The sequence below is a fragment of the Peromyscus leucopus genome, chromosome 8b (assembly GCF_004664715.2).
Source record: "Peromyscus leucopus breed LL Stock chromosome 8b, UCI_PerLeu_2.1, whole genome shotgun sequence".
Lineage (NCBI taxonomy): Eukaryota > Metazoa > Chordata > Mammalia > Rodentia > Cricetidae > Peromyscus > Peromyscus leucopus.
Genome location: NC_051086.1, coordinates 59,838,431 through 59,859,642, shown reverse-complemented (window position 1 = coordinate 59,859,642; position 21,212 = coordinate 59,838,431). Strand labels below are relative to the sequence as shown.

General features: G+C 49.8%; 1 protein-coding gene across 3 annotated transcripts in view; it reads left to right on the top strand.

The window, feature by feature from the left end:
• The window catches only part of Abr (ABR activator of RhoGEF and GTPase), a 199,107-nt gene that overhangs the window by 51,684 nt on the left and 126,211 nt on the right, over positions 1-21,212 (top strand). The window contains exon 1 of one of the 3 annotated variants that reach the window (XM_028866790.2): positions 256-636. The exons of the other annotated variants lie outside the window; for them this stretch is intronic. Within the exon in view, the coding sequence (XP_028722623.1) occupies positions 576-636 (61 nt within the window). The 5' untranslated portion in view covers positions 256-575. Of the gene's footprint in view, positions 1-255; positions 637-21,212 lie in introns of those variants that run through there. 3 annotated transcript variants of the gene reach the window in all.

Here is a 21,212-nt window from a genome sequence, read left to right as displayed (position 1 = left end):
CCCCTGCGAGCTCATAGGTCTCCCTAGTCTGCGGGTTGCCAGAATTTCTGCTGAGCCCAACCGGAGGAGGAGGGGAGCCTCTGGCCCTGCGCCGCCTCCCGGAGACCCCGCGGGAGTGCTGTGCGCCGGCTGGAGGCCGTCGGTGGGGCTGCGGGCTGCTCTCACACCCCACCGGCCTTCTGCGGCTGGGGGTGGGCGCGCTGAGCCTCACGCTGATTGGCTGCCGCCTCCGCCCCCCGCCCCGGGCGCAGCGCAGCCCCGGGGAAGTTGCTAGTTGGCGCGCGGGCTGCGGGGCCGCGGCTCCCGGATCCGCAGCGGGTTAGCCGTGGCCGCAACGGCACACTGGACTCCCGGGGGGCGCTCCCCCGCCCTCACCTCCGCAGCTCCGGCTTGCTCCTCCCTGCTACCTGTTTCCCTGGCGCGCCCTCCTCCACCCTGAGCTCTGCAACTTCGGGCCCCCGAGTCTGGCTGCCCCTCCCGGCACCCCGCCCGCCGGCGCCCTCCCTCCTTTGTTGTGCGATGAGGGTCGGGTTTCCCATCTGACCAAGGAGCCGCTACCGCGCGGAGCCGCGGGCATGGAGCCGCTTAGCCACCGGGGCCTGCCGCGCCTCTCCTGGATCGACACCCTCTACAGCAGTACGTGTGCGCTTTGGCCGGGGGTGGGAGGGAGACCCTGCGCCCTCCCATGATTCCTGTCGCGCCTCTGGGTCCCAGGTGCAGCCAGGCAATGGCGAGGGTTTGCGGGCATGGTTCTCCAGGTGTGCAGCCGGCCAGGAGGAGGAGCAGCGGTGTGGGGTCGTTAAAGCAGACTTGGGGTGGTGGGGGGCTTGCACGCACCGGGGCCGGGGGAATTGTGTTACCCTTCCCACCTGTTGTGTAACCCGGCACTCCAGCGCTCTGTGAGTGGGGAGCGCCCTTTTTTAGGGCGCTACCTCAGCCTTCTGGATTGGCAGCTCTTCTCCCCACGTTGAAGCAGAAAGGCCATCTTGGGAAAAGTCTTTGGTGCTCTAGTTTACTACCTCAGGGACATTCTGAAGCCGATGTGTGATTCGGGTAGATGATGGGATCAGGTTGGAAGAGAAGACTGTAGGTACGGATCTCCGTGGGGGCCATTTGGATGAAAGAGCCAACCCCCAAGCTCAGCAGTCTTTCTCGCCAGCCTCATCGCCACCCCCATGATCATCACTACCACCACCCCCCCCCAGAAAAGCAAATGAAGAAAGAAAAAAAAAAAAACCTCCGGTACTCCACCCCCTCGTTCCCAAATCAGCTGCGATCATGTGATTGCTCTTGCACAGCCTGGGGGATGTGTAGTTGATCACTGGGACTTACTCAACCGGGAACCATTTTCCCCCCACCCCTTACCTTAGGTGGCAATGCCATGCCGTTCCCCTCCCCCCAACTCATTGACATTCTGGCGTAGGGAGATGGTCCTGCTGGCCTCCAAGGAAGACAGTGGATTTTGCTCTTTATTGTGGTAATGCTGGGAGCCCTCCCACTCTCTTAGCACACCCCCAACTGTGAGGCAGGTACAGCTAGGTGGTGACTATGAACATTAGATACCACGGAACAAGGACATTTTGAAGGGTTAACCTGGCTTGAGTTCTTTTTTAGTAGTCACATTCCAGCGGTGAGAGATGATGTTTTGAGCCTGGAGATCCTGCCTTGGTGTCTCTGCATTGCCCATTACCCAGCTCTGCCCTCTACATCCCTTTGGGTCTAGCCTCTGCCTTCTGCTCCCTCTGGGTCCAGCCTCTGTCTTCTGCTCCCTCTGGGTCCATGCCCTCTGCTCCCTCTGGATCCTGTACTTCTCATGTCTTCTCCCCAGCCTCTTATCCCAGTTTCCTACCCCTCCTCCCAGGAGCTCCCCTAATAATGGTTCATTCTGCTTTGGGTTTTCAACATCAAAGAGGCAAATCTGGTTCCCCTGGGTGTCCATCCTGGCCAAACCCAGCCAGTCCATCTGCTCTTTTCCAGTAGAGGCCAGCATCATTGGGTGAAGGTCAGGGCTCACAGCTGTGTGGCGTGTGTGTACACGTGTGTCTGTGCAAATGGGGACACACATCTGTTCAGAGGCCTGATGCAGATCAGCTCCTGACTCAAAGGACGGATTAGTGACCTCTGTTTAGCTGAGCTCTTGCAAATAACAGTCATAACAATGCCTCATATTCATCTGCTGCTTATGCTCTTGGGTATTTCTGGCTCTCTGCAAAACCCATTTTTGGTTTCCTTATTTCCCAAACGTTGAATCCTATGGAAAGCAATTTGTGGTTTTCTTTCTATTACTAATGTTCTATAACTTGATCATCCAAACCCCCACCCCTAGCCCCAGCCTGGAGTTGTGGGGCAAAATTGCCTTGAGATTTCTTGACCAGGGGAATGTCAGAGTGGGGAATCAGGCCAAGGGCCTCTTTGGGGGTGCTCTATAAACCAGTCCTCACTCCGACAGCCTGGCACCTGAGCGGTCTAATCTACTGTAAGGCCCTGGGGCAGCTGGAGGGAGGGTGGCGTCGTGCATGGTGTCCCCGCCTCACTTTCTGGAATGGCTTATTTGGGAGTCTGTGGCAGAAGGCTTCCTGGGAAGGTTCTATGTAGTCATATTTGGGCTGCCAGCCATCAAGTTTTCTTTTTGACAAGAACCTAAGTTAAATAAATAGCCAGGCTGTCATTTGCCTGGCAGCGTGGTTCTGTGGCTCCCTGGGAAGTTCCTCTGCCTCCCTGGAAGCTTTGTGCTTACCACACTCGCAGGTCCCCACAAATGCTAGATCCAGGGATTGTAAACGGGGCACAAACGGCAGTCAATGTGACCCCTTAGAGATGTGAAGTGATGCAGTGATAGAAGCGCAGTGTGAGTGAAGTTCGTGTAAAAGTACTCCATCGCCTTTCCGGGTTATTCAGAGTGTGCCAGGTACCGGGCTAGGTACTTTCTACCTCCTGTTTCCAAACCTCATTACCCTGAACTCTCACAGATTAGCAAGGGGGTGGGGCGCCGAGTAGACTTCAGTCATGTACTCACAGTCACCCAGCTGATAAAACACAGAAGGGAATTCAGGTCATACCCGGGCCTATAAGGAGGACTTGAGTGCCTCCCAGATGTGTCTGAGCTTCCTCAAGGCCCTGGGCTGTCATGCAGATGGGGACACCTCTCTCCTTAGTCCTGTCTTCAGATGTTTCCCTGAAATGATCCCGCAGAGTAAGAGGCTTTGGTAACTCCGGGGCCATGTTCCCTATCTGGGCCTGGTTTCGGAGCCCATGCCACGTTGACCGAGGCTCCCTCTAAAGCCCTCAATTCCTGTCACACTAGCCGCCAACCACTTCCCCCACAGACTTCTCGTTACTGGAGTCCCTGGCCTCCTCTTTCTGGTGGCAGCAGAAGGGGGGTGTAAGTAAAGGTGGTAGCAGCGAATCCCCTCTACTTGTAGCTGGAGTCCTGAATGGCTGGGCCATGGACATCCGTTCAGCACAAGGAAAAGCGTTAGATCACTTCCCAGTGTGATCTGGGACTGATTGGGGCAGGATTCTTGGCCCTGAGAGCCTGAAGTGGCTGCTGGGGGCTGCAGCCACCTCAGGTTCCTGCCTCTTTACTTCTCATTTTCTGTATGGATGTAATGTTGCCAGCTCCCTCCTCGATGCTTTGTCTTGATTCTTCCCCAATGGCTGGTATGAGTCTCTCTGTGGGCCTAATTTCTTTCTCATAATTCCTATATGTCTTTTCATCAGTCATCCTTTCCACTAGACACTTCCTGCCCTCTCTACTATACCATGGAGGTAATCTGGACTGAATTAAGTTCTGTGAAGGAACACAAACACAAGGATATTCTGAAACTCGGCCTGTTCCTCCCAAGTAGAGACAGCCCTCCAAACAGATCTGGACTGAGACACATATGTGCACCAGGCAGGCTCATCCTTTAGCTCCTCTTCAAATGGGAAATCTTTAAATATGTGCTCTAGATTTATTTAGAAGGGAGGCACAGGGCTGCATTTTCAGGCCTTCTCTTCTTGCCATTTTAGCCTCCTTTACCCCAAGCAATTCAGTGCAGATCCCAAACATACCTACACTGCTGAGCCAAGCAGAAGCCTATACTTTCTTAGACTCCATAGAAGGCAGAACATGACCATCTGTAGTTAGAAAAAAAACCCGCCTTATGGAATGAATGTCTTTTATTCCAATAATGCTCAAAGACTAATTAGTCTCTTGCTATATTTTCATGCCCCTTATAGAATCATAGCCTGTATGCCAGCGGTTATGAGGATACAAATTCATCCCAGACCATCTTAGGCCCACCTCAGTGTCTCATCCTAGTCCTGTATTTGCTGTGTACCTTAGGACCAAGCCACCAGCCCCGAGTTTAATCAGAGCAGCTCCGAAGCCAGGCTCCACCAGACTGCTCCTGATGTTCCTTCCAGTGAACACCTGCAGATGGGTGTTCTCTGCTGAGTAGTAATTTATTCCTCCTCATCAGCACCAGTCCATAATTGTCATGACAGTTGGAGTCTCAGAGGTAGGACTGACAGAATAATTAAGTCATCTGTTCAATAAAACTTTTTTTGTTGTGACCATTGCTATTGCTGGGAAAAAGGAAGGAATGGTGGGAACATTCGTGGGGAATTAACTAGGAGGTACTTCTTGGGGTTGGATTAGATGATGGGGAGGATGTTGAGAACACCCATTTTGCCTTTGTCATGGGGGCAGGATGGAATGCTTAGGCTGTTCTCTGAGGTATGATACGTTTCCTGGGACGATTCTGTACCTTCCTTGTGCTCACGCCTCTGTAAAGTAATGTCTCTCAGGGGTGTCACCTGGGTCAGTTAGTTAATGTCTGTTAACAACTTTGAGGATGAGGTACGCCCTTGAACTGCCTGTCTGTCCAGCTCATCACAGTCTCATATTCGATCAGGTTCTGGGAGAGCCTTGCATCTGAGAAGATGGTGAGAGAACCGGTAGGAACAGAGTGCTGTGCCAATGTTCTACTCAGCCGTACCCACAGAGTTTTAGCGAGTACCTAGCTGGTAGCTCATGCATAAGCCCTCGGTAGTTTTTGGTGGTGTTAAGTTTGAGAGGGAGCAAATATTTTCCCCCTTATTTTTTTTGGCTTCTTTAACTCCTGACTCCACCAGAAATCCCAGAAACACATTATCTGACCCATTCATGAGTTTCCTGGCATGTGTATTTGGTAATTGTAGTAGCGTGTAGTGAATTCGGAGACCCCCCAGGGGAGTCCTGTGCTTGCCAGGGCCTGTGATTGGAAGACTTCTCTGCTGTGTTTATGTTGCTTAAGCCTTGTGGGAAAAGCCTGCAGCTCCACTTCAGATGGTTCCGGGACAAGCCTGATGCCCTTACCTTAGGTTTTAGGCTGTGGTGGGCTAAGGGGATATGTGGGGATACTGCCCACTGTGCTCTTCCAGGGTCTTAGCCCTTTTCTCTGAGCGTTGCCTGGATCTGTGAGAGAAGCATGCAAGCCTGTCTGTCTCCAGAGCTGTCAAAAGGAAAACAAGCTCTCCTGTAGCTGAGACTAGCCTTGAACTCACTGTGTAGCTAAGATCTTGAACTCCTGATACTCGTTCCCCGAACACTTGGGGTTACAGGCTTTATGCAGCACTGGAGATCTAAACCAGGGTTTCATGTATTCTGTACAAGCGCTCTGCTAAATAAGCTATATCCCAAGCCAGGCTAGATTGTTTTGCTGTATGACTTCGTCTTAGTTCCACCTTGTATTTCTTAAGGTAAGATTTAGTCACTTGGAGCTGTGAGGACCCATGCTTGGTAACAGGAGTCTTATGTTGGTCTTGAAGCTTGAGCAAGACCTTCTTTATATCCTACATGTTAGTGGGGAGGAAAAAAGAAACCAGGGCAATGGGCTGACTACACGGTACCCATATGGAAGTTGATAACAGATGCTAGGTCCTGCTCCTGCTACCTCAAGGCATTTGGAAAGAGCCCTTTGAGGTGCTACCTCAAGTGGGCCTATTTGCTCTTTGTGGAGGGGCAACCAGTTCTCTGGTTTCTAGATTCAGAATTGTTTTCTCATGCCAGAACAAGAGGAATCTGGCTTTATGGGTTGTATAGAAAATGTCAGGGTCACCTGACCTTCGGAGGTGAGGCTAGATGGGGTGAGTTCTGTAATGACCTAGTTGGTCAGGTCCAATCCCCTCTTCCTTGTCTCTGCCCTCACTCACATGCCGTTATGCCCCTTTAGACCACATGACATGGAGATGTCATTTTGCCTAAAGTGAGCAAGGTTTTCAGAAGGGATTGGGTACCTAGGAGAGCCTAGGGTTGTTGAGGGATCTGTGGGTTTACTTAGAGCTTCTGGGGAAGGATGTGGCTGTAATTATCTCCATGGGATTGAAGGGCTGATCCTGTTAGTGTGCTGGGCTAACCCCTTCCTCCTGGGCATTGCCTCCCAGGCAGCAGTAAGAGTTTAATGGATCCCGATTACACAGCAGCTGTGTAATTAAGCTCAGTTACCTCCCCAGCTGGGGGGCATCGCCACACAGCCACCAATTGGGTTCTTCCTTTGTGGTTACCTTGGTTAATGGTGGCTATCCTGAGCATTTTTTTTTAAAAAAAATTTCTTTCTTTTTTTGGTGACTCTCTGCCTTGAAGACATACTTTTATTAGAAAGGCTCTTTTATGAAGAGTTTGGGTTGGGGTGGCCGTGTGTTCTGTGATGGCACCTAGTGGAGCCCTCTTTGGAAAAAAACTGAGTTTTGAAGAGAACCCTTGTCCTCGGAGCCCTGAATGACACCTTCCAATGAGAAGAACCCCTGAGTCCTGCTGGACTTAGAGAAATTAGGTTTTTCCATTTGAGAAGATCTTGTCTTCCAGTATAAAAAATTGTTTATCGTTACTGAATATATATGTGCGTGGTAGCTTGTGTGTGGAGGCTAGAAAACACATTTATGGGGTCCGCTCTCTCTTCCCACATTTTATATGGATTCTGGGGGTTCAACTCGGGTTGGCAAGCTTGTTCAGCAAGCACTTTTACCCCGAGGACCATCTTTGTTAGCCTTCTGTTTTCTTTAGAACAACTGGAAGTGGGAGTTGGGGACACAGAGCAGTAAGTAAAGTGCTTGTCTGGGATTCACAAAGCCCTGGGATAAAGCCAGAGCACCCCACAAAACTGGAGTGTGGTTGCCACCCTGGAGGATGGAGAGTTCAAGGTTAGCCTTGGCTGTATGGGGAGCTTGGGCCACATGAAACTTGATCTCAGAGCCGGATGTGAGGTCTCATGCCTGTAAACCCAGCAACTGAAGACTGAGGCATGGTTTTGAGGTTAGCCTGGGCTACACAGTAAGTTCTAGAATAGCCTGGACTGCTGAGTGAAACCCAAAGGAAAAAGTAAAGAAAAGGTACAGTTTAATTAGCCAGATATGCTAGATGTTTTCTGTGCATTATCTATAAAAACCCCCACCGGGTAGTTTATCATTTCCTGATAGAAATGAGAAAGTGGAGGATCTGAGAGATTCAGTTATTAGGGCAGGTGTCCCAGCTTGCACTTGACCAGATCTCTGTGTTCTGACTCCAGCGACCACTCAGCTTCCTACACAGCATCAACACAACAGCGCTATCCAGTACCTGCCGTGTGCCAAGTTGGCACCGGCATTTCACACACCACTGCTGCTCCTCTAGGCTCCAGGACGTGTGCAGGTGGCGTTCCTGTATTTGATAGGGGGAAACTGAACTTGGAGATGTTAGGGATTAACTCGAGGAGTAGGCACTGGGCTGGAATATCAGGTTGGCCTGACCCTAACATTGACCCTTAAGAAACGGCTCCACTTTCTACACTGGTCCTTTCCACCGTGGATCAGCGAGGGCCACAGCAGCCGCTGGTTCACTGAACTGCATAGATCTGGTTATCTCTGACCAGTGTTACAGCTGTGAAGATTTTTTCCAGGGTGTGTGTCGGGGGTAGTGCTGATGGTTGAACCTAGGGTTTTATGTGTGCTAAGTAAATGCTGTACCACTGAGCTGTATTCCCAGCCCCTTTGAGCTAGATTCCCAAGCCCCTTTTTCATTTTGAGACAGTCTCTTCTAAGGTTGACAAGGCTGGCCTTGAACCCTTGATCCTCCAGCCTCAACTTCCCAGATAGCTGAGACTGTAGGCAAGCACTACCAAGATTGAGTCTTGTTTATCCAGGGCATGTGAGCAGCTCACTCCTAGGGATCCTTAATGTGCCTCACCAATTGGCTGCCTTTTCCGAGTGATGGTTCCCCCCCCCATGGATATTTGGAGCTCCTGTCCCTGCATGACCTCATTTTTGGGGTTATTGGCAAGAAATGGTACTTGGTAATGAGAGGGGGAAGGTGGGAGAGGGAGAGAGACTGCCTGACCATGAATCTAGGCTTTGGAGGTGGGGATGGGATGTACTTAATGCCTTGTTTTCAGAGCACTTGGAGCTAGGGGTAAAGAAGTGGGAACTGGAAGAGAGGATTTGGCAGAGCCAGAGTGTGCTGGCCTGCTCTTGGACCTTTTAAAATTCACCTCCACTGTTCCAGAAGGAGAAGAAAGAGCCCTCAGCCATAAATTAGGCCACTGAGCACCAAAGTCCCTTGCCCAGGCCCGGCCTGCTGGGTGGAGATCTGGCTGATGTCTGAACTTACCCCGTGCAGCATGTTAATTATGGGTGATGTGACGCTGGGGTAGTAGCCTCCAGCCCCCCTGTCCACACCCATGGGGGTCCCCTGGCCCAGGGAGCCCCTCACTGAGGTGGCAGCCCTCAGGGAGAGGCTGAGCCTGGTGACTCAGACCTTTGTATATCCCCCCTTTGGCTAGGGCCAAAAAGGCCTAAATAAGACTGAAGGCCTCCTTTCACAAAGGGTTTGTGTGTGGTGAGCAGAGGGAAGAAAGCTTGAGCAGGAATTAAACAAGGAAGGCAGAAGTGTACCGCACACGCACACGCACGTGGGTTGGGGAAAGCTCTCCAGCTCCATTCTCTTTCTTCCCGTTGGTGTGGAAAATTTCAAGGACAGCTCACATCCTGTATTGACTCAGCAGTGTTTTTTTTTTTTTTTTTTTTTTTTTTTTTTTTTTTTTAGGAACCTCTGCTTGCTAGGGTATAGGGGTATAGGGACCCCTAAATCTTGTCACGTTTTCCTATGGGGACACAGGCAATTCCAGCTGCTCTAAGGGCCTTACATCCTCCTGATTCCACTTCTCCCACCACTCTGGCTGCCTCCTTCTGTGGTCCTGCTCTGTTCCTGCCTCCTAGCCCTTCCCCCTTGGTTCCAGAATGTGGCCAGCGCAGAGGCTCAGCCCTGCCAAGTTCCCTCCTCTAGGTCCCTCCTCGCCCACCCGGAGCTCCCCTCTGCTCTTCCTGCCCTTCCCCTCCACCCTCTTCACTTTCTTTTGAGGGAGCAATGTCTCTCTGGGAAGACCACCAAAAGGCTGCCAACTCCCAAAGTGATTTGAGGTCAGGAGAGCAGATCCTGGTGATGAAACTCCAAGCCTCCAAAATACACCCTCCTCCGGCAGCTTCTCCACAGGTCGCTCTGTGCAGGCGGAAACAGTGATTTGGTGGGGGCAGAGCAGGGTTGGTGAATCCCCACTGGTTTAGAGGCTCGTGGTAGAGGCTGCTGTTGATTCTATGTCGAGAAGAGCCGGGGCGTTACGGGGAAGTCTAGAAGAGAGCATTAAATTTGGTCATGGGTGGTCTAACCAGGAAAGCGAACACTACACCCTGGTGATTATTTTTTAAAAGTATTTAAGGGATAAGTGTTTTTTTTGTTTTTTAAAGTATTTTATTTGTGTGTGTTGTATGTGAGGGTACACAGGTGCCATAGTGTGTGTGTGTGTGGTGTGTGTGTGTGTGTGTGTGTGTAGGTCAGGACAACCTTGGTGTTTGTCCTTGCCTTCCACCCTGTTTGAAGCAGGGTCTTTGCTGGTTGCCACTGCGCTCCAGATCCCAGGCTGGGTGGCACATACCTCAGGCTAGCTGGCTTATACTGCAGGCTAGTAGACCCAAGAGCTTCCTGTGTCTCCCCTACCCATCTCACTGTGGGGGTGCTGGAATTATAATCATCAGCCACTGTGTCCGACTTTTAAGTGGTCCGAACCCATATCATCAGGCGCGCAGAACAAGTATTTCTCCCACTTGAGCTCTCTCCCTGGCCCTCACTGCTTTATTTAGTATAGTCTAGGAGCCGGATAAGTGACTTACCAGCTCCGTGGACTCGAAAGCTCTGTGAGCCAGCACATACCCAAACTGAAATGAAATTCCACAGAATCGTCCATGTTCTGCCACCGACCTTCCTCCAGCAAATTTGCAGGGCATTCACATTTTTATACCTGCCTGTTCTTTTCCATTTCAACTCTTTTTAAATAAAAACAGAAGTGGCCCAGCAGCGGCAGTGGTGGCGCACGCCTTCAATCCCAGCATTCGGGAGGCAGAGCCAGGCGGATCTCTGTGAGTTTGAGGCCAGCCTGGTCTACAGAGCGAGATCCAGGACAGGCACCAAAACTACATGGGAAATCCATGGAGAAACCTTGAAAAACCATAAATAAATTAATTAATTAATAAGTTAATTAATTAAAATAAAGAACAGAAGTGTTGGTCGTTATCTACATTGTTTAAGATAAAATAGTGGTGCAGACATTAAGGGACTCTTAGTCGCTGGGAAGTCATAACTCAGCAGACTGCCATCATTAATGTGCTGCCGCTGTGAGTTTTGCCACAGTTGCTGGGCATTTCTTCCATTTGATTGGTTAGTTAAGATATAACTTGGAAAACAAATGAGAAATGCAGCATTTGTAGTAAATAAAAGGTTATCTTTCAAATAAATGTACTGAAAACTAAATGGAGTTATTAGTTCTGGGGTCACGTTGTTGCTCTTGGAAAGTTCCGTGTTTGAGCCTTCTTGCTGCTTTGTGGAGAGGGAGATGGAGGCTAGAGAAACCTTAAAGACTTACTGGTTCCAAGTGGGGTCTTGACTCCTTACACATAGGGAAGATCATTTTCTTGCTGTGTGATTGGGCTTAAGCGTGCATTGTGACTAGCAAGCAGATGCTCATCAAACGCCCCTCTGCATTGACTCCTACTTCCATCCACGCCTAGATGGACGCCCAGTGTTTCTTGTAGCAGGAACAGCGTGGGAAGAGATGGCAGGGCAAAGCTGACATGAGACAGACACACCCTTCAAAGACAACGCCCCTGGTGGCCTGCCTCCTGCTCTTTACCATCTCCCAATAATGCCATCAAATTATGAATCAATCCGTCAGTGCATTAATCTACTCTTAAATTTATAGCCCTCGTGATCCAGTCTCCTCCCAGAAGTCTGTCAGCCAGCAGCCAAGCAAGCCTTCATTCAGCGCATGCGTCTGAGAGACGCTTCATACTCAAGCCCTAATGCAGTGAGCCTGCGGAAGGTTGTTACCCCTGTCTTAAGGATGAAAGGGGGCCTGACATTGTGATTAGCCACTGCTGGTGACTTTTGCCTTGGGGCACCCTGTGTAGGGGGCACACAGGGTCTGCCTCCTTCCTAAGTGGCAGCCGCTCAGGCATCTGGTCTTTATGCGTGTCTCTGTCTAGACGAAAACCCACATTCTTCCCACCTCCCTTTCCCCCCATGATGGGCCAAGTGTGGTGTTAATGGAGCAGAAATGGTTGTTAATTTTGTAGTGCATCATTGAGAGGGTTAACGAGAGACCATCTGGTCTACTACCCAGTTGCCTAGAAAAGCCCTTTCCCCTGATTCAGGCTGACAAGCATTTTGTAGACCCCGAGGCATCTCCTGAGTTAATGTTCCCCGACTTGCAGGTTTGAGGGGAGTCCACCTTAATGGGCAGTAGGAGCCGCGCGCCATCCCCGGTACAGAACCCTCAGTGAATGAAAGCCAGAGCTGATTTCTTTCTCTGGCTCCTGGAAGGGAGGGAGGGGACACAGACTTGCTTTCAGAGCTGTTTGTGGCCTGAGGACCCCCTGTGACCTGTGAGCTGCCACCACAGCTTGGGGCTTTGAGCAGGTGCCTGCAAGCATCCTTGACCCTGTCCCTGAGGCACAGGCCTCTCGCCTTTCCAGTCGGGTGTGCATTTGTATATTCAACCCACTGCAGATTGCAGTTATTCAGGGAAAAATGCATATATCGAGCACATGCAGACTTTTTTTTTCTTGTCACGATTCCCTAAGCTAAAGAAGGAATAATGAAGTAAGCTCCATCCATCTGCCTCTGTGTCTCTCAGAATATTCAGTGGGGCCATTCTGTTCCCGCCATAACTGGTCCAAACTGCTTTTAAGATCCCCCTCCCCCGTGCCTAGAGACCCCCTTGGTATACACTCTGATTCCCCAGCATCTTGGCACACTCCTCATGTTGTAGCCATTGAGACACTTCACTGTCCCACAGCAAACCTGTGCTTCTAGAGAACTCCTCAGTGTCCTGCCTCACCTCAGTCATCGCTACCTCTGGGATGCCCGCCTGGCCTGACTGTAGTCCTCATCTTAATAAGATGCTCACTCTGCTTGCTCTGAGCCACATGCTTTAGCATTTCCTTATCTCTGTCTTGCATGTCAGTTAGCGGTTCTTTGCCAGACTCTATCCTTAGAGCCATGGAGAGTAACAAAGGCTGTATTTGTAGGATGCTAGACACTATTCTCAGCACTTGACAAACAATGTCCCATTTAACCTTCACCTGCCCACCAAAGTGCCAACTGTTCCTGTTCATTTTTAACGAAGGAGCTCATCCACTCGTCCCCTACCATGTCTTCCTTAGGTCACCGCCCAGGTCTGTCTGGGGGCATTTGTTCTGCGTGTTCCCAGAGTCTGGGGCTTTCTGATCTTATTCAGTTTGAAAAGCTCCTCTACTTGTCCAGCCAGATTTGGAGATCAGGATACTTTAACTGTTTTAATTCTTTCCTTTCCTCTTTTTCCCTTTCCTCTATCCATCCTGGGCTCTATGGCTAAGCTACAAATTCATGACATGAGACAGATGAACAGGCGCAAAATGACTTTAATTTGGTGCCTATGCAATGAGTCCCACAGAACAGATCCTCTGAATGCTCAGATGGTTGAAGTGTGTGCATATGGTCCTCTTTGTCTCTGGCGTCTACATCCAGGGATTCAGACAACGACAGATGAAAAAATATTCAGCAGAATGGCCATTATACAATATCTGTGTTATATGTAACATAACGACCATTTAGAGGGTGTAGGCTAGGGCTTGAACCTAGAGCCTTGAGAGTATGGAACATGAGCCTAATTGCTGGGCTACAACTCTAGCCCCTCCTTGTGCCTTATTTACTTTGTGTACTGCTTGGGTTGAAACCCAGGACCTTGAGAAGGCCCTGTAATGATCAAACTGTAACTACCTCTTAGGCCATTTTTTTTTTTTACAAAGTGTTTCAGCATCCAGGGATTTTCAGATCCCTTGGGGATCCTGAACTCAGTCTCCCCACCCCCATGTCAGTACAGATTCCTGAGCTACAGAAAGGAGTAAGACCTGGGGCTTCTGGGCATAGCACAAGCTATGGGAGGGGTGGGGGCGAGCTTTTTTTTTTTTTAAAGTGAATCCAGGTTATTTTGTTATGTGTTAGAACATCTGGGGTAATAAAAAAACATCTGACGGTAATAACTGTCTGGATCAGTCCTCTTCCTGTCACGGATACTTTACTAATGTAGATCTCCTTTGCAGGTGTAAATTTACTTTAAAATGACAATTTTTCAGAGCTGTCTTAGAGTAACTAGCTCAAAACATGCCAGAGAAGGAGCCAGTCTGAGTTTCATTCCCTGGGACCCACCTGGTGGAAGGAGAGAACTGACTCCTGCAGGTTACCCTCTGACCTTAACACACTGGTTTTGACATAGGTGTACCACTGCTGTGCGTACACACACATATAAATAAATAAATGTTAAAAAAAAAAACCAATTTGGGATGGCATATTCTTGGTCTCCTACAGTCATATTTTGGGAGGTGTGCCCTGAGCTGAGCAGGTGGAAGGTTTGGGAACGCTTTGTGATTGGTTGGGGGTGGGATAGAAAGGCGCATGCTGGAGACTGAGATCTGCTTTTGTAGTACAGGAGCATCCAAGAGAATTGTTGATCGAGGAGGATGCCAGGGGGGAGGGAGAGCTGGGTCCCAGGAGAGCAGAGGGCAGTTGGGAAAAGATTGCAGAGCCCAGATCAGTGACCCGCTTTCTGTCCTGGCTGTAACTCAGGGTTGGCCTTAACCAAAGCTATTATTAATCACCTGCGTGTCCTGTGAAAGTGAGCGTTCTTACTCAGCACCTGCAGATTCAGCCTCCTGTTCTACATTTATAAAGAGCCTCCGGTGATGCCTCTGATGTCCACCTGAGTGAGGAGGACCGCGATTCCAATACCCATGCCAGCACTCATTCAGCCGGTGACTGATTTACCTCCCAGCTCCCCAGTTCCTGTGGGATAGGGTCTCAACTCCTTATAGTGACACAGGAGCCCAGCTCCTGCTGCTTCTAGGCCTTTTAGCTGGGACTGAGTACAGAGACTGGGTCCACTCATCTCTGGCACAACCTTTCCTGCTGCCCCCTCCGAGGTAGGGACCTCTTACCTCATGGTTCAGACCCACCATGTGCTTTGCAGATTCTGCGCTTTGGCCTGTAGGAGTGCATTTGGACCTTTCCGAGTCAGGCCAAGTTGAGGCTGAAGGTCACCTCAGCAGTGACTTACTGGGGGGATGGGGTCTAGACCTAGATTCCTGGTCCAAGAGAGAAGCCCTCCAGAAGTTTCTAGAATCTTTCCCTGTCTCTCCTCACAGTCAGAGTCAACCACAGACCTTGGTCTTGCAGGGAGAGGTGAAATCAGGTGACTCAGTTGTCTGGCTTTGAACATTTGTCGTTTCTTGGCACCTTTGAGTAAAAATAGAGCTGAGAGTGACTGAAATGCAATGCTCCTGTGGGTCCTGGAGATGGTGGAGAGGTGGAGCCTCCTGGGGAGGCTGTGTGCCTGGCCCTCTGTGAAGGTGGCCAGAAGCCAGACGGGGCCTTCATTCTGAGCCAGCGTCAGGAGGTGGGCTGACCCCTCCAGGCTCTAGAGCGGAGCTCCACCATGGAACGACGGTTTCAGGACTTGCTGCAGGAATTCCTCTGGGGCTTCCTGAGTTTTCTTTTGGACTTTCTGTGCTCAGGTCCCAGCCTCCTGGCAGGGATGTCCTCAGAAGGGCTGTGAGCACCATCCTGGCTCCTCCACTACTGAGGTTTCCTGATAGACGGGTTTGGGGCATCAGCAGCACCCTCTCTCCATGTAGGAGTTGAGCAGGCTGGGGGCACAGTTCTTTGCTGCAGCCTGTCCCCTCCTCTGGAGAGAGCGGGCACTGTTGATTCGCTCACACATGGGCCTTGGAGGGACAGTTGCCTCTACTGTCTACTCCTTTGGGCTTTGTTTCCTCGCCTAGAAAATGGGGGCGGGGAGACAATATATATAATTGGTACTTTAGCAAGTCCAGGAAAGGGTTGCTGAAGTTTTTAGCAAATAAAACTATAAGATGCTTTCAATTTTGAGGCCTACCTAGACCATGCAGTGCCTGTAAGCCAGTGTGGGCAAATTATTGAGATCCTGGAAGGGGGAGTGGAGGGAAAAGGAAGAGGAAAAGGAGGAGGAGGAGGAAGAAAGAAGGAAGAGGAGAGGGGCGGAGAGGGGCTGGCTGTGTAGCTCATTGGTAGAGAACCTGCCCAGTATATACAAGGCACTGGGTTGGATCTTCAGCATTCCAGGATGTTATAATCTGGTAGGCTGGTAGTTCCAGCCATTCTGAAGGCTGAAACAGGAGGATCCCTTGAGCTAGGAGCTCTAGACCCACCTTGGCAACATAACAAGACTTCCCTTACCCAAATAACAGTAGCAGTAGCAGCAACCAAACAAAACCCCCAAACCAGAAAACAAGCCAAAAGCAAAAAACAAGCAAAATCCTACCTAGGGTGCTCAGTTAAATTAGAATTTTAGATCAGTAATGTGCTGGGGTTTTTTGTTTGTTTGTTTTGTTTTTTTGTCAACTTAATACAAATTGGAATCATCTGGGAAGAAGGAAAACTGAATTGAGAAAATGTTTCCATCAAATCAGCTTCTAGGCAGTCTGGTGTAGAAGGACCCAGCTCACCATAGGCAGTGCCACCTCTGGGCACACGGTCCTGGGTTCTATAAAATGCAAGCTGAGTAAGTCATGGAGAGTGAGCCAGTAAGCAGCGTTCTTCCATGGATGGTCTCTGCTTCAGTTTCTGCCTCCAGGTTCCTGGCCTGACTTTCCTCAATGGTGGACACTGAAGAGTAAGCCAAATGAACCTTTTCCTCCCCAAGTTGCTCTTGGTAAAAATGTTTTAGCATAGCAATAGAAAGCAAGCTAAGACAGTAATGAAGAAGTTAAAGAAGTTAAAATTTGGGACATGAATATATACTAAAAATCTACTTGTAGTTTATCCAAAATTTATGTTTAGCTGGCTGTCTCACTCTCGTTCTTTTTTTTTTTTTTTGTGTGTGTGTGTGTGTGGTCTGATTGTTCTTTATTTTATATCTAGAATCCACCTATGAGTGAGTACATACCATAACTGTCTTTCTGGGTTTGGGTTACCTCACTCAGAATGATTTTTTCTAGTTCCATCCATTTGCCTGCAAATTTCATGCTTTCATTGTTTTTCTCTGCAGAGTAGTACTCCATTGTGTATATGTACCACATTTTTTTCATCCATTCTTCCGTTGATGGGCATCTAGGTTGTTTCCAGGTTCTGGCTATTACAAGTAGTGCTGCTATGAACATAGCTGAGCATGTATCTTTATGGTATGAATCAGCATTCCTTGGGTATATGCCCAAGAGTGGGATGGCTGGGTCTTGAGGTAGTTCAATTCCTAATTTTCTGAGAAACCGCCATACTGATTTCTACAGTGGTTGTACAAGTTTACATTCCCACCAACAGTGGAGGAGTGTTCCCTTTGCTCCACATCCTCTCCAACATTGGTTGTCATTGGTGTTTTTGATCGTAGCCATTCTAACAGGTGTAAGGTGGTATCTCAGAGTCGTTTTGATTTGCATTTCTCTGATGATTAAGGATCATTGTTCTTTTTATAGACAGGGTCTCACTATGTAGCCCTGACTGACCTGGAACTTGCTGTGTATCTGGTTGGTCTCAAACGCAGAGATCTGCCTGCCCCTGCCTCCTGAGTGGTGGGCTTAAAGGGGTGCTCTACTGTGCCCTGATATATCACGTTTAATCTGGTATCCCTACCACTGGATTAAATGGTATGTAATATAACACTTTTTGAGGATCCCTCTCCTGTGTTCTATTCTCCCCTTAAGCCCCGAGACCAAGCTGATTTAAAAAAAAAAAAAAAGTCCTGGAAGTTGTCATAGAAATATTGAGATTGTTTTAGGAGAGTTGACACAAAAATAATGATGGGATTTATGGAAAGGTGCCAGTGAAAACTGCTGAGCAAGTTAGCACTTGCTGTGGGCCCCACATGGTTCCTGGGACCCGATGTGTGTGAATGCCTTTACTGGAAACAGACTCCTGAAGGAGACACAGAAGGTAAGCAGTCCTTGGGGTTTGGGTTTTTGGTTTTCAAGACAAGGTTTCTACGTGTTACAGCTCAGGCTGACCTGGAACTCACTTTGTAGACCAGGCTGGCCTTGAACTCACAGAGATCTGCCTGCCTCTGCCTCCCGAGTGCTGGGATTAAAGGTGTGCGCCACCATGCCCAGCTGCAATCCTTGCTCTTTACTTTTTTTCCCTTTCTTTTTTGGTGGGTGGTACTGGGGCTAGAACCCAGGGCTTAGGGTCTCTGGTGTGGTACCACCGAGCTATATCCCCAGTTTTGTGTTCTTGCTCTCACCCAGGATGCTGTATTGTTCTGTCTTGTTTACGCAACTACAGGAGTTCAAAGACTACATTGTTTTCCAAGGTCAAGGACATGGAAACCTCCAGGGGTGGGCTTTGCAAAGCAGGTGATACATAGCATGCTCCCAGGAGGAGGTGTGACTGTGACTTACTGCCTGGGTTCCCTGTGATCTTTACATGGAGAAAGAACAGCCTGGCCTAAGGAGCCACATGGGAGATGATGTTCCCACCTAACACCCTTGACTGTCATGGAGACACCTGCCATGTGCTAGCCTATCCCAGGTGCAGTACACTCCGTGCATCCCTGAGTGTTACTGAGAGTGTCACTGAAGTGAGAATCCCCATCAGGCTGACCTCCAGGCCGCTCTGAAATCTGACAAGTCCTCATGCTCACCCCGCTTCAGACTTCCTGATTCACAGAGACTGGTGCCACTATGTGATGGCTTCCTTCTGGAACTCATAGTAATTCTCCAGGACACAAATGTCCCCCTTTAAGAAACGGGTTGTAGGTGCTGCAGACATGGCTCAGGGTTAAGAACATCTCTTATACAGGACCCAGGTTCAGTTCCTAGCATGGTGGCTCACAACCATCTTAACTCCAGTTCCAGGGGATCCGACATCCTCTTCTGGCTTCTGTGAACACTGTGTGCACATGGCATACAGACAGACATGCAGATAAAACACCCATACACAGAAAATTTTTAAAAATTAAAAAAAAAAAAAATGAGTTGTAGCTGGGCATGGTGGTGGTGCATGCCTTTAATCCCAGCACTTGGGAGGCAGAGGCAGGTGGATCTCTGAGTTCCAGGCCAGCCTGGGCTACAGAGTGAGTTCCAGGAGAGCCCAGGCTACAGAGAGAAGAAACCCTGTCTCAAACAAACAATGTGCAGGGTGGGGTGAGGGGGGCAGGAGGGTGGGGGGTGTGAATATGGGTATGAGTTATATAGGCAAGGGTAGAGATGCTGTAAATACAATATTCATGTATTAAATTCTCAAAAGAAAAAGAAAAAGAAAGATGAAGTGAGTATGTAGAGTGATTGAAGATTAGGAAAATTCAGAGTCCTCAGATATCACTGTCAGCTTTGGCTGCCTTGACACCCAGATTCCAAGGTGTCCTCTCTTTGCCTGCCTCTGGCCTCCCTGGCCCAGCCTCCTAGATATTTCTGCTTCCAGTCCCTTGCCATCCATCCTCCTTTCTCCCTGCCCCCGGCCCTGCTCCCCAGTCCCCAAGGAGCTCCTCAGTGTTTGTTAGGAGATTCAGGGGGTCCTGGTCCACCCACCAGGAGGCCAGGTCCTAACCTGGTCACTTACTGCCTCATCCATGGGAGTGAGCAGGAAGGAAGTGGCCCAGTTAGATGGGAGTTTGGGGACTTCACACAAGGACTGAGACCACTGTGCGGTCAGGATGAGCGCAGGGTCTGGTTCCAGAGCTGGAGATGGAGGCCATGAAGTCAGGACTTCAGGAAGGAGCTGTAGCATGCAGTGGAACTGCAGGGAGGAAGTGGGAAGAGAACAGGATGTGGGTCCAGGAAGCCAACCTGTCTAGATTAAATGCATGCTGAACTTCTTCCCATCCCATGCCAGTTTCAGGGACACAAATACCCACCTCCACACGTCTTGATCTGTGTGAAAACCAGCCAAGGTGGTGACGTGTGCTGCTGTCGCCTGCACTGTTTTATTCCTGAGCAAGGGATTGTTGGTGTTAGTGATGTGTGCTGGCTAGGCGCTCGACTCAAGGGAGGCTTACACATCCTCTTTCTACTCAGGTGCCTCTGACCTCCGAAGGATTGTAGGTGAAGGACAGAAAAACCACACAGCTGCGAAGCCTAGATTTAAATCCCTGCTCACCCACTTGATGTCCAAGTAACAGCATAAAGCAAGTTAGACTGGTGTGTTCTCTCCCTCCCTCTCTCCCCCTCTCATCCTCTCTCCTCCTTCCTCCCTCTCTCCCCCTTTCTTCCTCTCTCTCCCTCCCTCCCTGCCTCTCTATCCATCTCTGTCTCCCAGTCTCACAGAGGTTTCCCCGCCCCTGCTCTCTTGAGTGCTGAGATTAAAGGTGCACACCACTAGCTGGAGGCAGAGGCAGATGGGTCTCAGTGAGTTCGAGGCCAGCCTGGTCTATAGAGTGAGATCCAGGACAGCCAGGCTGCATAACACAGTGAACCCCTGTCTTGGAAAAACCAAAACCGAACAAACAAATAAAAAAAGGTGTGTACCACTATGCCCAGCCCAAGCAAGAGGGTGTATTTATGACCCTCTCTCATCAGTGAAGTGAACCTCATATGGCTGGTTTGCAGGCTCAGAGGGGATTGGATAGTACTAGCTGGTGATACAGAGGGTAGTTGGGAGAACCCAGCGGGTGTCTTCAACCCAGCTCTAAAAAAGCCTTGATGTCTAAAAAAAGCCTTGATGTGTGGATTGTTGGGGCTTCTGAAAAGCCCAGGTAAAGTGCTGGACAGGTGAACTTTCTGGGCCTCAGTCCTGTGTCCTTGAGAAGGGGCAGTGTCTCTGGGTCTGTAGAAGGCTGGAGCATGGCCACCTCCTTCACGCTTCTCTCGGCAGCAGCACCCCCTGGAGGCTGGAAAGTAAACAACAGTTCCGTCCAGCAACAGTGTCTCCACGGCTTCCCACCCCTTCCAGAGGGGGGGGGACTGTTGTATAACTGGTTTCCTTCTTGTAGCCCACATCTTGTTAAGCTTTAGTCGTTTGAAGTGCCAGGTACTACCGAGTGGTTATTCCTTTGCTGTCTCGTGGGGAATGGTAGCTTACTAGCCGGGCTGTGGGCTCCACAAGGCAGCCATTGTCCCGGTCATCTGCTAACGTCCCCCAGGAGTCTGGTTGGTGTTTACACCCCCTGTGAGTTGGTTGTGTAAACTTGGTGCCGAAGGGTGGGCATTTTGTCTGTTTGGTTCTGTCATACCTGCAGCTTCTAGCGATAGTGTCTGAGATACAAGAATTACTTCGAGAGGGAGGGAGGGAAGGAGGGAAGGAGAGAAGGTGGGTGGTTCTGGATGGATTCAGCATTTTCCTTAGAGCCAGAAAGATGTGGGTATATGCCCTTTCTCAGTTCTGCAGGGCAGAAGCTCGAGATCAAGGTTGACGTCAGCAGGGTTGGTTCCTTCTGAGAGCCGAGAGTCTCTGCTGCCTTCCTGTGGCGGTTGCTGAGTGTCTTTGTAGACAACCACCAAGATGTGGTACCTTTGTCTTCTCCCACCCTTCCCCCATGTCTGTGTTAGGATTTCTTTTTTGTAGAAGGATACAAGGCACATTGCAGTAAGGCCTGCCGCCCCCAGGACGTTATGTCAATTTTGTTGCCATTAAAAAGTTCCTGTTTCCAAATCAGGTCACATCCTAAGGTCCTGGTGTCAAGGCTCCAGCATCTCTTTATCCAGTGTGCTGCCCTCCACACACTGCAGTCAGA